This window comes from Opisthocomus hoazin, chromosome Z (assembly GCF_030867145.1).
Source record: "Opisthocomus hoazin isolate bOpiHoa1 chromosome Z, bOpiHoa1.hap1, whole genome shotgun sequence".
Lineage (NCBI taxonomy): Eukaryota > Metazoa > Chordata > Aves > Opisthocomiformes > Opisthocomidae > Opisthocomus > Opisthocomus hoazin.
This window is the reverse complement of record NC_134454.1, coordinates 10,494,433-10,506,495: the sequence shown is the minus strand read 5'-3', so window position 1 is coordinate 10,506,495 and position 12,063 is coordinate 10,494,433. Positions and strand designations below refer to the sequence as shown.

General features: G+C 38.3%; 1 protein-coding gene across 5 annotated transcripts in view; it reads left to right on the top strand.

The window, feature by feature from the left end:
- The window catches only part of FAM169A (family with sequence similarity 169 member A), a 43,178-nt gene extending 31,352 nt beyond the window's left edge, over window positions 1-11,826 (top strand). For all 5 annotated transcript variants that reach the window (XM_075411609.1, XM_075411607.1, XM_075411610.1 and 2 more), the window contains exons 7-13: window positions 543-671; window positions 891-1,000; window positions 3,335-3,389; window positions 3,814-3,946; window positions 5,284-5,449; window positions 6,549-6,755; window positions 7,518-11,826. In XM_075411609.1, the coding sequence (XP_075267724.1) occupies window positions 543-671; window positions 891-1,000; window positions 3,335-3,389; window positions 3,814-3,946; window positions 5,284-5,449; window positions 6,549-6,755; window positions 7,518-8,063 (1,346 nt within the window). In that variant the 3' untranslated portion in view covers window positions 8,064-11,826. The remainder of the gene's footprint in view (window positions 1-542; window positions 672-890; window positions 1,001-3,334; window positions 3,390-3,813; window positions 3,947-5,283; window positions 5,450-6,548; window positions 6,756-7,517) is intronic.
- The last annotated feature ends 237 nt before the right edge of the window (window positions 11,827-12,063 follow it).

Genomic DNA, 12,063 nt, shown 5'->3' with positions numbered 1-12,063 from the left:
GAGGGTCATCAGAGAAGAAAATATTCCAGAAGTGAACAGTGAGTGGGTGATAAACCATGCAATGGTAACATGTTCACATTCCCAAAAAGTGCTTTTCCGAGTGCCTATAGTAACACTGGGTGACAAGAATCACTGGACTATTTCCTTTGCCTAAGCTCCCTTCCATCCTGGGTTGGGTCTTATGATTGGCAGGGACAGTGATGAGTGAAGTTGTAGAACTCTCAATTGAGTGTTTAGAGAGGAAGAAAATCCCATGCATCTTTGTTGCAGTTTAAGATAATAACGGAAAGTGTTCAAATCTGAAGAAAGGATTTATTGAGGAGGATGAGTGGGGTGAAACAATGTTATGTTTATGTCAGACTTGACTGTTTTGTTGGACAGTCTTTCTGTGGTGGTTTATGTGTCTGATGGAAGATTGAAAATCAACTTGATTTCAGATAAACTTTTAAAACTGAGTTACAGCTGAGTGTATCTAGTGTGTGTGTGTGTATATATATATATATATAATATATAGTACAGTGTTTTTTCTTATGTTTATTCAGCTTGTAAGCAATATCTTGAGAAGTACCCTGAGGATCAGAACCTGTTGTGGGAAGTGCAGGGAGTAGGATATTGGTTCCAGAGAAAATCTATTATCTCTCTATTGCAAAGGGAAAAGTGCAAAATGGCAGGTATGGATGCTTTGGTTTGTTGTTTTCTGACACTTTGTAAAAGTTGAGCAAACACTTGACAAGTACAACAGTGACTTCTGTGAACACTACCCATGAAACTAGCAGAAAGATTTTTAAGTGTCCTGAGATCTGTTGGATCATATTTAGCGTAGTTAATGTCTATATACAAGTACTATAATTTTCTGTTTCTCTGTTTCCTCTTTGAAATCTTAACAACAGAGGCCTCACAGAAAGAAAATAAGAGTTCCCAACCAGAGGATTGTTTTCAGCAGTCTGCAGCAGTGTCTGAAGCAGGTGGACAGAAGACTGAGCTAGAGACACAGCCAAGTGTAGGTACACAGACTGTTACCTCTTTTTTTTTTTTTTTGATGCTTTGTTACTAATAAAACAAAGTATGAGAAGTGCTTTTTGTCCATCTCATTATAAGTGAATTGGGTTGAGTCTGCACTGTATGTGAAAGACAAATGCTTTTGTTATTTTTGGGTGGATGGTATGCATCCCATTGATGTAACAGTGGTGACAAAGCTGGGGTTAAAAATACCAATTCTTTTTTTGCAGGGGGCTGGGGTGTCCCCATGCATTTAGAGGGTCTGTACCACAGCTGATCGGGGTCTATAATTTGAGCTGTTTGCTGGAGGATTAGAGAATGGAGAGTATTTCAGCTGGCTTTGAGATGAAATTGTCTAGAAAGGCTGTTGAACAGTAGAGTCATTGTGAGAGTGGAGAGAAGGAGGAAAAGTGTTTATAGAGGTGCACATTCACATCACAGTTCAATACAATGGAAAATGCTTAGTTTGCATTCGGTTATGCATTGTCTATATAGAAGTACTGCAGCTTGCTTTATATGTATTTGAAACATCAGCTGGATTTCAGCTACATATGGATATGTGGTCATGAATATAATTGTGTCTTTGAATATTGTGAGTGTGTTCCTCTACCTCATTTGTGTTCTGAGGCCACACAGAATGTGCTTGAGAATAACTTGTAGGTCCAAATACAGTGAGGATGGGTTTGTGTGCTTCAGGACTGTCTGTAGTATTGACATGACCATGCTTTCATAAAAGTCAATGCTTTAATTAAAAATAGGAAATAATGGTTGATTCTATACTGTCAGCTATTAATATCAAAACTTTAGATTTGAAATGTAAGTCAAATGTCCTTTTCCCAGTTGAGAAAATTACTATTTCCAAAGCAAAACTGACTGCAAAGTAGTGATGTTTTTAGTGTCTAAATGACCAGAAGCAGCAACTTAGTTGTCTTTCATTTGTAACATTGTCTTGGGCATCAGCACTGAGTTCTAGATTCAGATTCCAATAGTTGGCATACCAGCAAAATGACCTTAAAAACGCATGTCTTGGTTGTAGAGCTGTATGGATATACTCGGAGAAAATAGTAGAGGGGTAGTAGTTCTCATGACTTTTGTTGCTGTGAGTTAAGAGCTCAAGCCCTGTCTCTTGCCTTCTTTCAGAAGAGGATGGCTATAGATACCAAAGTGCTCCAGCTCCTCATAGCTTGGTAGAATTCCTGGCAGCTCTCTTCTTGGCACCTGCACTATCCATTAGCATTTCTGCAATGCTTTGAGAATTGCTGGACTACCAAACAAAGTAAAATACGCCACCTTCCCCCAAACCAGGAAGAAACATCCCCCAGCTTTCATTTTCTCCTTTCACTTAGTGCTCCCTATTTTGTGGGTTTTTTTAATGATAGAATAATTTCTCATTAGTCCACAAATTCTTATGTATTTAAAACTCACTTGAAACTATTTCAAGCAGCAGAATGTAGAGATGGCCACTTTTTGCTGACCTTGTTGGGTAGTACTGGAAGCAAGGCTGGAAACGTGGCAGAACACCTTGATGCTGGTTATTGCCAGTTCTAGATTACTTCCATCAGCTGAGAAAGAGCAATGTGCATCACATTATTTTTATGTGTACAACTTGTACCCACTTCAGAGTATCAAGGGCTCGATCACTGAGTCCTCAACTAACGTGCAGAAAAAAAGGAAGTACTGGGATGGTGAGGAAGAACAAGAGGCAAAAGAGCTCTAGGGAGGGGGAACTCTGACATAAGCAGCCCCTTGTGCTGCCTGTGCATGTAACGTGCATTGCTGCTGAATCACTAAGTTCTGTTTTTTTTCTTACCTAGTCTCTGTTTTTTATATGGGCTGCCATATTCTGTTGCGTGCCGTGATAAAAATAAGACTACAAAATCACATACAAATGTAAAAATAAATCTTTCCTGTTAAATTTTGTCAGCTACTCTAGTGTAGTCCCTTGGGCTTATGCAGAAAAGGGAGACAACAAAAAAAGAGTTCTAGCATTTAATTGTATGGACACCTGTTATAAACTGAATGGTTAGGAAAAAATACTTGTTGGTGCTGTTTATAATGACAGGTTACTTTGAAATCTTATCTTCTATGTTGAAGACAGAAGTAAAATGCAGAAAAAATATTCATCCTTGTAATAATGATAATTTAAAAAAATAACTGAGAGATAAGATACATACATGTATGTATCTTAAATTAAGAACAATTGTAGCTGCTCTTCCATAGGACCACTACTATGAAATAGTGCTTTAGAAAGATGCAACCACAGATAGGGAGATGAAGGTATTTCAATCAATTCAGAAGCTTTTCGAATAACATTAGCTTTGTTTTTGCTTCACAGGCTGACTCTCAAAAAGGTAAAGAATCAACAGATGTTCATGCAAGCACATCTGAAGGTAAAAATAACCTTGATTATCAGTATTGTGATTACTGTGGGTGAATAGATTAGCAGGCTCTCTTGCCGCTTTCAATCTTAGCGTATTCATAAAAAAAACCAAAACAAACAAAACAAAAAAAACACAAAAAACAAACAAACCCAACAAAAAAAAAACACAGTGCCTTCCTCTACAGCGCTGAGGCTTAACTCATAAACCTTTTTAGAGGACTTTGGATAAAATTATTATGAATCTTGGTAAAGATATTATGCATGTGTATTCAGAAAAAAAACCCACAATGAAATGCTCTTTGACTTGCACTCAGTTTCTTTAATCAAGTACTAGGGGGAAAATTATTTGCAGATCTTAGACTGCATTTGTTCACTTGCATTTATTTTGTTGTTGTTTTTTTTTTTTGATTTTTTTTTTTTTTTCCCCCCCAAAGACGCTATCATGGCTTCCACTTCTGTTCGGACACGAAGCAGTCATTTAAAACGTCCCAGGATTGGAAGAAGTAGCCAGAAATCTGAAACTTCCCAAGGAGATGAGGAAAATGCTCTTCATGTCTCAGAAAGCAGGTAGAGGAGCCCATATTTTACTGATTTCTTATTTTGTTGCTTGGGCATTCAGAAATTATATCAGTGTCTCAGTGTGCTGTTTGGTATTTCTCCTCCTTTCTTCATACTTTACTTGCTTGATTTTTAAAATTGCTAAAAATAAAGCCTGATGTGAGAAGGTAAATTGAGACATCACCTGAAGAGTGACTGCACCAAAATGTTGTGTCTCTGGAAGCCTGGCAGATACTGGAAACAACAGTAAGAAAACAGTGAGGGCTAAGGGTGTTCTGCTATAACTGAGTCCGCATGAAGGTAAAAACATCTGTATTCAGGCCAAATGGTGTGGCTTGACACTGCCACAGGGTGAGAAATTCTCTGCCCTGTTACTACTAATAATTGGCTAGTTGGTATGTGAGAGGACTAGCCTGTTACTGCATGTCAGTATTTTGGGCCTTGCAAAATGAAGTCAATGAGGTGCCACTGCTGCTTTGAACAAGCTGTGCGATATGGTGTTTGTGAGCAGAGCTAAGGGGAATCGTGATGGCAACAGGGGAGGATATCGGCTCCTCCATGGTTCTCTCCTTCCATGCGCAACAGCAAATGCAGCAGGGTCTTCTGTCAGGGACCTCCTGCTGTGGAGTGCCTTCATCTCAAGACTGGCACCTGGGATAAAACCCTCCAATACTGCCTTTACTATGAGATCATGAAGCAGCCTCCTGCAAATCTATCGCATGTACTTTTTTATTGCTTGTATCTAATACTTCCAGTTCATCTCAGTTTTATCATCTCAAAAATGAGAACTGAACGATTGAGACCATGTTATACCCATCAGGTGCATCAGAGCTTCATCTTTAGCTATGTGTTGATTTAATCTTCCTTAGCCATGATGTGTTTATTGGCTTGAATTCTCTTCCAGTCATGGTCTTTGTAAGATATTTATATTCAGTGATTACACAAACGTATTTGCTTTTATAACTCCGTAATTTTAAACTGTTTCTACAGTGAGGGTGGAAGAAGTTGCTTCCTTTCTCGCCCCTTTGTGGCTTCCAAATACATTTTCTAAATTTAAAATAACAAACTTGCACAAATTTCTGACTTCTATTCCGATAAAATGGAAGTGAGGTAGACGTCTTCCGTTTCTACCTGCCAAAGCAATTTTTCCTAGTTCATGGGTTTTTTTGCCCTAATGAGGAGTTAGCTATTTTTAGATGTATTTTGTTTTCTGGATTCTTATTTTCTATGGCAAGCATGTGATAACAGTGCTTTATAATTGGTCATAAAATAATTTCCCTGCCAAGATCATGAAAATTATGTATTAATCTAAAGGATTAAAGAATATATCTTAATACCTGCTGCAGGCTGGAACATCCTACCCACACATCTGAAAGCTCTGAAGACTTGGTAGAAGTATCTGAGGAGACTACTGTTGAGAAGGATAAGGAAATGAGTGTTGAAAATGAGGGCCAGTCTGCATCAGAAGTGGAGCTGCATGTATCACCCCCTGAGAATCGGAGTGAGAAGGAGGTGAGCTGGATGTGATAGTGATAGCAGAGAAGTTTGGAATACAATTACAGTTAAATACGGTCCTTGCTGCTTTGACCTCTCTAACTATCAAATCTTTGATTTTCTTAACGATGCTGTGTTGAGAAGTATATCTGAGCAACTAAGGCTAGTACAGAGTTAGTTTCAGGGAATATTCCATTATATGTACTTTGAACAATAGAGTTCATAGGATCTTCAGTAAGATCAAGTTCTAGCTTGTCTACCAACCTGATTTTCTTAACTGATTTCTCCTACTTAGATATTCCAGAGAACTGGAGAAAGGTCAAGATCTGATCAAGTATCTCTAATTAAAAAAAAAGTTTCATTGAAGAAGCCAATAGCTGGTTGGCTCATTTTACTTCATAGAACAGAACAGTAGGGATTGGAAGAGACCTCTGGGGACCATCTAGTCCAGCCCCGCTGCCGAAGCAGGTTCACCTAGAGCAGGCTGCGCAGGACCTCATCCAGGCAGGTTTTTAATATCTCCAGAGAAGGAGACTCCACAGCCCCTCTGGGCATCCTGTTCCAGTGCTCCGTCACCCTCAGAGGGAAGAAGCTCTTCCTCGTGCTCAGATGGAACTTCCTATGCTTCAGTTTGTGCCTGTTATTTCTCCACTTAAAGCTTGCCGGCTTTGAGATTTATATCCAACTTTTATCTACAGCTTGTTAAGATCTTGAGTTTAAATCTGTGAGTACCGTTTGTGCCTAGTGATGCCTCCAGGGTTTGATGCTTTTACTGATCAGTGAGAAAGTGGACCTTGCACTGTGTTGGGTTGAAGGAATGACCGCAGCATGTAGGCTTGTGTGATGCATAAAAACTGCTTGGCTTGGCTCCCAGCAGTGTAAGCTGTGGTCAGAAATTTAATGCAGGTGACAACACTGAGCTAATACGCTGGTTAAGGTGGCTGCTCTTCACTAAGCTCTGCCTTCTTAGTACACATTTCTAGGTACCCAAGCTATCTGGTTCTCACGTTAAGCTGCAGATTTAGATCACAGACACACCCACTAGTGCTGGGGAACAATGGCTGGGCATAATCTTGACTTAGAAATGTGATTTTTTTTTTTTTTTTTTTTTTTTAAGGAAACTCCATCAGAACCTCTTAATGGTGAGGCAGCAGGAGAAACTGGTAAGACCTCACTCATGGCTGAAGAGGAAACAGCAAAGGAAGTTCCAAGTGGTGAACCAAAATCGCAGTCTGAGAGTCAAGGAGAAGAACCCTTAATGCTGTTTGTTCCATTAATGCTTGAGTCTCTGGCAAAACCTTCAGAAGACACTGTATCAGAGAAGGTGAGAGAATGGAAACAGAATGTGAAGTCACCTTTCCTTCAGAGTGTACATATCTGCTGTTTTTTTAAGTAACAAATAGAAAGTAGCCCCTACCATCATACGAAATTCTTGGGAGAAGCAATTACCAAGTCAGATTATGTAAAACCATAAACAGAATTTACAAACATTTGTGGTTTAATATGCAGAAGTGGACCATTATATGCATGTGATACCAAAAATAAATACACTTCTCCAGTTTGCCTTGGCAATAATGAAGCAGCTCCTTCTCACTAAAATATTAGTTGGATGTGAGTGTAAAGCAACGTACTTATTTTGTCTAGTAGTTCTGCCCCGATGAATTGTACAAGCAATTAATTACTGGTAAAATACCTTTCTAGAATACAGGTTTTACTGGATTTTGTTAATAGTCCAAAACTGGATTGTTGTGTGCTAGCAAAATGATAATTGTATATGTCTGAAATAAAAAATGTTTATTCCCCCCCCAGTATTAATTTCAGAATGTTTTTACTGTACCTGAATAATCCTTTGAATAATTTAAATTTGAAAATAGGAGAGCAATTCTGGATATCAAATGCAGTTCACAAAATAGTCTTGTGCAAAAAGGAGAAAAGGACTGGTTTAACTGTACATGTAGTATTAAAAACTGCTGAAAGCCAAAATATCATCTGAGGTTGTTAGCTAGGGGCACTAGTTGTTCAGCCTCTGGTATCTTCAACTAATTGTCCCTTTGGCTGTTTTGGCACCATTCCCCTCCCCTTGCAGGTTTTAAATGCAAATGAATCAGAAGTGCTGACTGGAGAAACTACATCACCAGAGAAAGCGGGCATTGAAGAACAACAAGAATCTGAAAAGGCCACCACTGAAACTGCAGCCACTTTGGCATCGAAGGAAGAGCCCTCTGACAATGGCCTGCCCAACTCTGTGGCAACTGAAGCAGCAGAAGAGTCCATTTCTGAAAACCTATCGCCCAAAACAGCTTCCTTGTTGGAAGATCAGAACGAGGAAGCAGGGCACAACTCGCAGGAGGCCCCTGTATCCTTGAGTCAGAGCTCCTTGACAGTGGTTGAAGTGGAGGGTGTTTCTTTTCAGCAGCCTTCTGGACAGGAAGGACAGAAGAACCAGTCGGAAGAGCACTCAGAAGAATTTGCTGAGCAGTTGGATCAGTACACGCAGACAGCAGCAGAGCGGGCTGCTGACAGCAGCTCTGAGGAAGCAGAAATTGAGGTCCCCATTGTAGATCGGAGAAACTTGCGAAGAAAGGCCAAAGGCTACAAAGGTCCACCCAAGAAAAAAGGAAAGCCAGCTTAAAAATGAAATATTGGTTGTTAATTCATCTATTTATAAGAAATTTATTATTTTGTGTAAAGCACTAGGGTGTAACTAAACCGTATGGGACATGGGACATACCTGTTTAAAATTCTGGGTTGGACTTCCTCTTGAGATTCATCATCTTTCCTCAAGTTTTCTTGAATTTTTAACCACTAGACGTTGAGCTTCATCAGAGTATGAAAGTAAACGGCCAGTCTCCTTTTATAAAGGATACATGCTGAATAAATACAGCTGTGCTAGCAAAGAGAACAGTTTGCGTATTTGAGGTGGCAGTCGTAGAAGAAAAATGCAGTGTGAAATCCTGGCCCTACCAAGCTCCCTTAAATTCCCATAGGTTTCCACGAGACCAGACATCACTAGCATTTTTGTTTAGCAACTTTGTGTTCTCTACTGTGGAGAGAAGCTGAACAAGAAAAATCGTTCTTCACTTCTTCCCACCTCATAGCTTTTCTCAAATGAGATTAAAAGAATGGAAGATTCTGTAATTCTAGGTCTCAAAATACACAAGAAGGTATAACTCAGTAGATCAAAACAACTTAGAAGTATCTGTCTTTCATGAGAGTCACTTGAAACAACTGAGTCAGGAGAAACACTTGTCAGCACAGTATCTGCCACAGCACACTGATAATGAAGTTCTTTATGTGAAGTTTCAGAGATGCCTACGCAGTAAACTACTTGTAGCTTCCAAAGTGAGTATCTCGGTTTTTCCAGAATGTAGGAAGTGCAGACTCCAGTACATATATGGAATAATTTCAACTGCCTTCCTAAGTACTTGGATGTGTTGAGTGGATACTTGGTCACTTGTTACGTTACAGGAAAAGGATATGACAACTTTTGATCTTGGTTTGGTCGGAATGGAAGTGGTGCTTTGCGTTTTCCAAATACTTGGGTGGTGCTGTGGGGTAACTATTGAAATGTGTTTACCAGGTGCATGGCTCTTGTGAGCGCTGGCAGTTCAGGTGGTTGTGACATTCAGGAGTGTGAATATTGTTGGGTGTTTCAGCAAATGCTTGTTGGCCAAACTTCTCTGCCTTTAGGGATTTAGCAGGTGATTGCTTGCAAATACTTCTGATTCCTGCTTTCTTTTTCTAACTTGGGTGTAATCCCTGGGATGATAGCTTCCCAGTTCAAAGCTTTTCTTGAAAGCAGCAACCAAACTTTGCTGTATGCAAACAGAAGTAAAACCAGGCTTTTTGTGCATGTTTCCCTTAAGAAGTTCTCCTGGCAAACCACATATTGAACTTAATTTATCACACATACAGTAAGTTACTCCTTAGTTCGCTATGTGTTTCTTTCAGTAAATGAAGCTCCTCTCATAATGGGTTAAAAACTCAGGAATAAGAAAGAACAACAGTTCTAAGAACACGAAATCACACCACTATTTGTCCTGCTCTATGCCTTTTCTAAGATGAGTGAATTACTCTCCCACAGTGTCTCAAAAACAGGTATCTACAAATTGCTGTTTGGAACTTCTGAGTAAAAGGTTCACTTGAATAGTTGCCATACTGTCTTAACTTTTATCCCTCTATGAAGCTAATGTAAGAATCTGGTTTTGGATTGTCTGTTTATACAGCTTAACTGTATTTATAAGATGTTTTGACTGTATAAGATACATTCATACTATTTCTTTCATCAGTAGTGCCATGCTCCTTTTTAAACTGTTAAGAACAAATTACTGTGGAAAAAAAGCGCAGTTTTAATAAATGTGTATTACCTATTTAGAGTCGGGGGGCATGGGATTACAGAGTTAAGTCTGGGTTTCTTCAGCTATTGCATATAGCTGTAACTTTCTACCAGTGTACATACAGGTACTCCTTATGAACCCCATGACTGATAAATGTTCAAGATCTTCCATGATTGTTTGTAAACATATTCAAGTGAACCTTAAGCATTTCTAAAACTAATCAAGCATTTACTATAAAGCACGAGACAAAACTTCTGTTACCTACCTTCTGTATGGCTTCTCTTTTATTACTAAGATTTACTATGTTTTTAAAAAAAAAAACATGTTGCTGGAAAACACATCATCTGTTGCATTGCTAAGAATTTGGGATTTGTGAGGGCTGGTGGTTTAAAAAAGGTTGCTCATATACAGTATGCTGTGACTCATCTTCCACTTTTAGAGCAAGCTTTAGTGACAATTAATCTGCTAAATCATTCAATTGTTATAAATTCAGTGTATCGATATACTTCAAATTGATCCACTTTCAAAAAGTTAAGGATTCTTTTGCTTATGAAAAGTGAGTCCCAGTTATTTGAATTACTTCTAGCTGTACGTTTATCACTTCTGTTCCCTATGAGGTCAGAAAACAGTGTCTGTGAGAGAGTCATGAAAAGTAAAAGTCAGATGAGTGATATTACCAAGTTGGAACTGATTTTGAGTAGTATCTTTCTTTTAAGACATTTGCATATTGAATACGTAATATTACAACAGGATCATTACATTAGGTCAGTCTTTGTTTTGACTGAGAACAATCAGATTTCTGATTTCATTTCAGTGAGTCAGTTTTAAATACTGAACTTCAATTCACATCTTTAAGTATACTCTTGAGTAGACACCTCTAAATCTGGCGTACCTGCGATAGTAGCTGATGGGCAGGTTGTTACATACAGAATGTGGGCAGTTGGGGTACAATTAGCAATTCTGATAACCAGTACAGTCTTGAAAACTGGACATTGTTCTAATTTTGATCACAGAAGTATATTGAACTGAAGGGTGCAATTTTATTTCTATAACAACTTCTTTGGCATCAGTCGTCTTGCAGTAAATATGGAGTAGCAAAGTCAAAAGACTGACTTTAAATAACAGTTTTTATTGCTGTACTGATTGTCCCATTGGAACAGTAGTTTAATAGTCTATACCTTCTGTTACAGTAATGCAAGGCAACATATCTGACAGCCTTGGGAACACCAGTGTTTCTTTAGGCTTGGACGACTGGTTTTTTTTCACCTGCTAACTGTCTGTCTTAGTACCATCAAACTCTTGAAGAATTTTTAAGATCTTATTGCACCAGCGACCAATGATTGAAACATCATCTTTATACAAGTTTGTACCAAATGCTGTTACAACATGCTGTGGAACTACATGTGTACAGTGAAAGCAAACAGTGTTATTTTTGAACTTTATTTAGTCTAGGAATAAAGTTTGAAGAACATTACTTTGTGACTTCAGCCTTGCACTTAAATGGCAGGTGGTTTTGTATTTGAATCCAGCATTTGTTCAAATGTGTCTTTTGTACTGCTTGTTACTTTTTAACAGGATTTGTTTTGCTTCTCCCATGTTCTCTTGGTCTTTTCATTTCATGCAGAATTCTGTTTTGCTGTTCTCATGTTTTGTGGCCCTTCACATGAAAAAGTGTATTTGATTTCAAAAGTACTTTGAACTTACTTGAAATTATGTCTGATCTTTGTTTGTTGCTTTTTTTCTATACCATTTGTAGATGTCCGTAGTCAAATTGATCATTTACAATGTCATCAACACTACCAAGTTAAACATAGCAACAAATAGGCCTACGTTTCAGCTTCTCTGCTTTAAGTGACTATTCTAAAATTTTATTTCCAAGGGGATACACTTCTGAATTTATTTTCACAAATGTGGTGTTAGATGTTTTCTAAACTAGTGATACCCTGTTTATAAATCTTATGAAAGATGTGTGGCTATTCTAGAGTATTGTACTGAAAGTCTTGTGACAGTGTTAGTTTTTCCTTTCTTAGTAGTCTTGGCTGCTTTTGAAATGTTTTAAAGTAGTAATTAAACTTCTATTTTGTAACTTATTTTTTTTCTTGGCTTTTAGTGTGTGAGTCCTTTCTGCTAGACAGGAGGCATGTTTTGAAGTGGTTCAGTTCACCAGAACTAGCATCATTTTACACTTTGCTACCAAGGGGCTTTAAAAGCTCGAAGATGATGAATTGAAAAACCTTTTTGCAAATAATGAAATATAGGAAATTGTTTTAGCTTATGCATCAGACTTTTATAAAA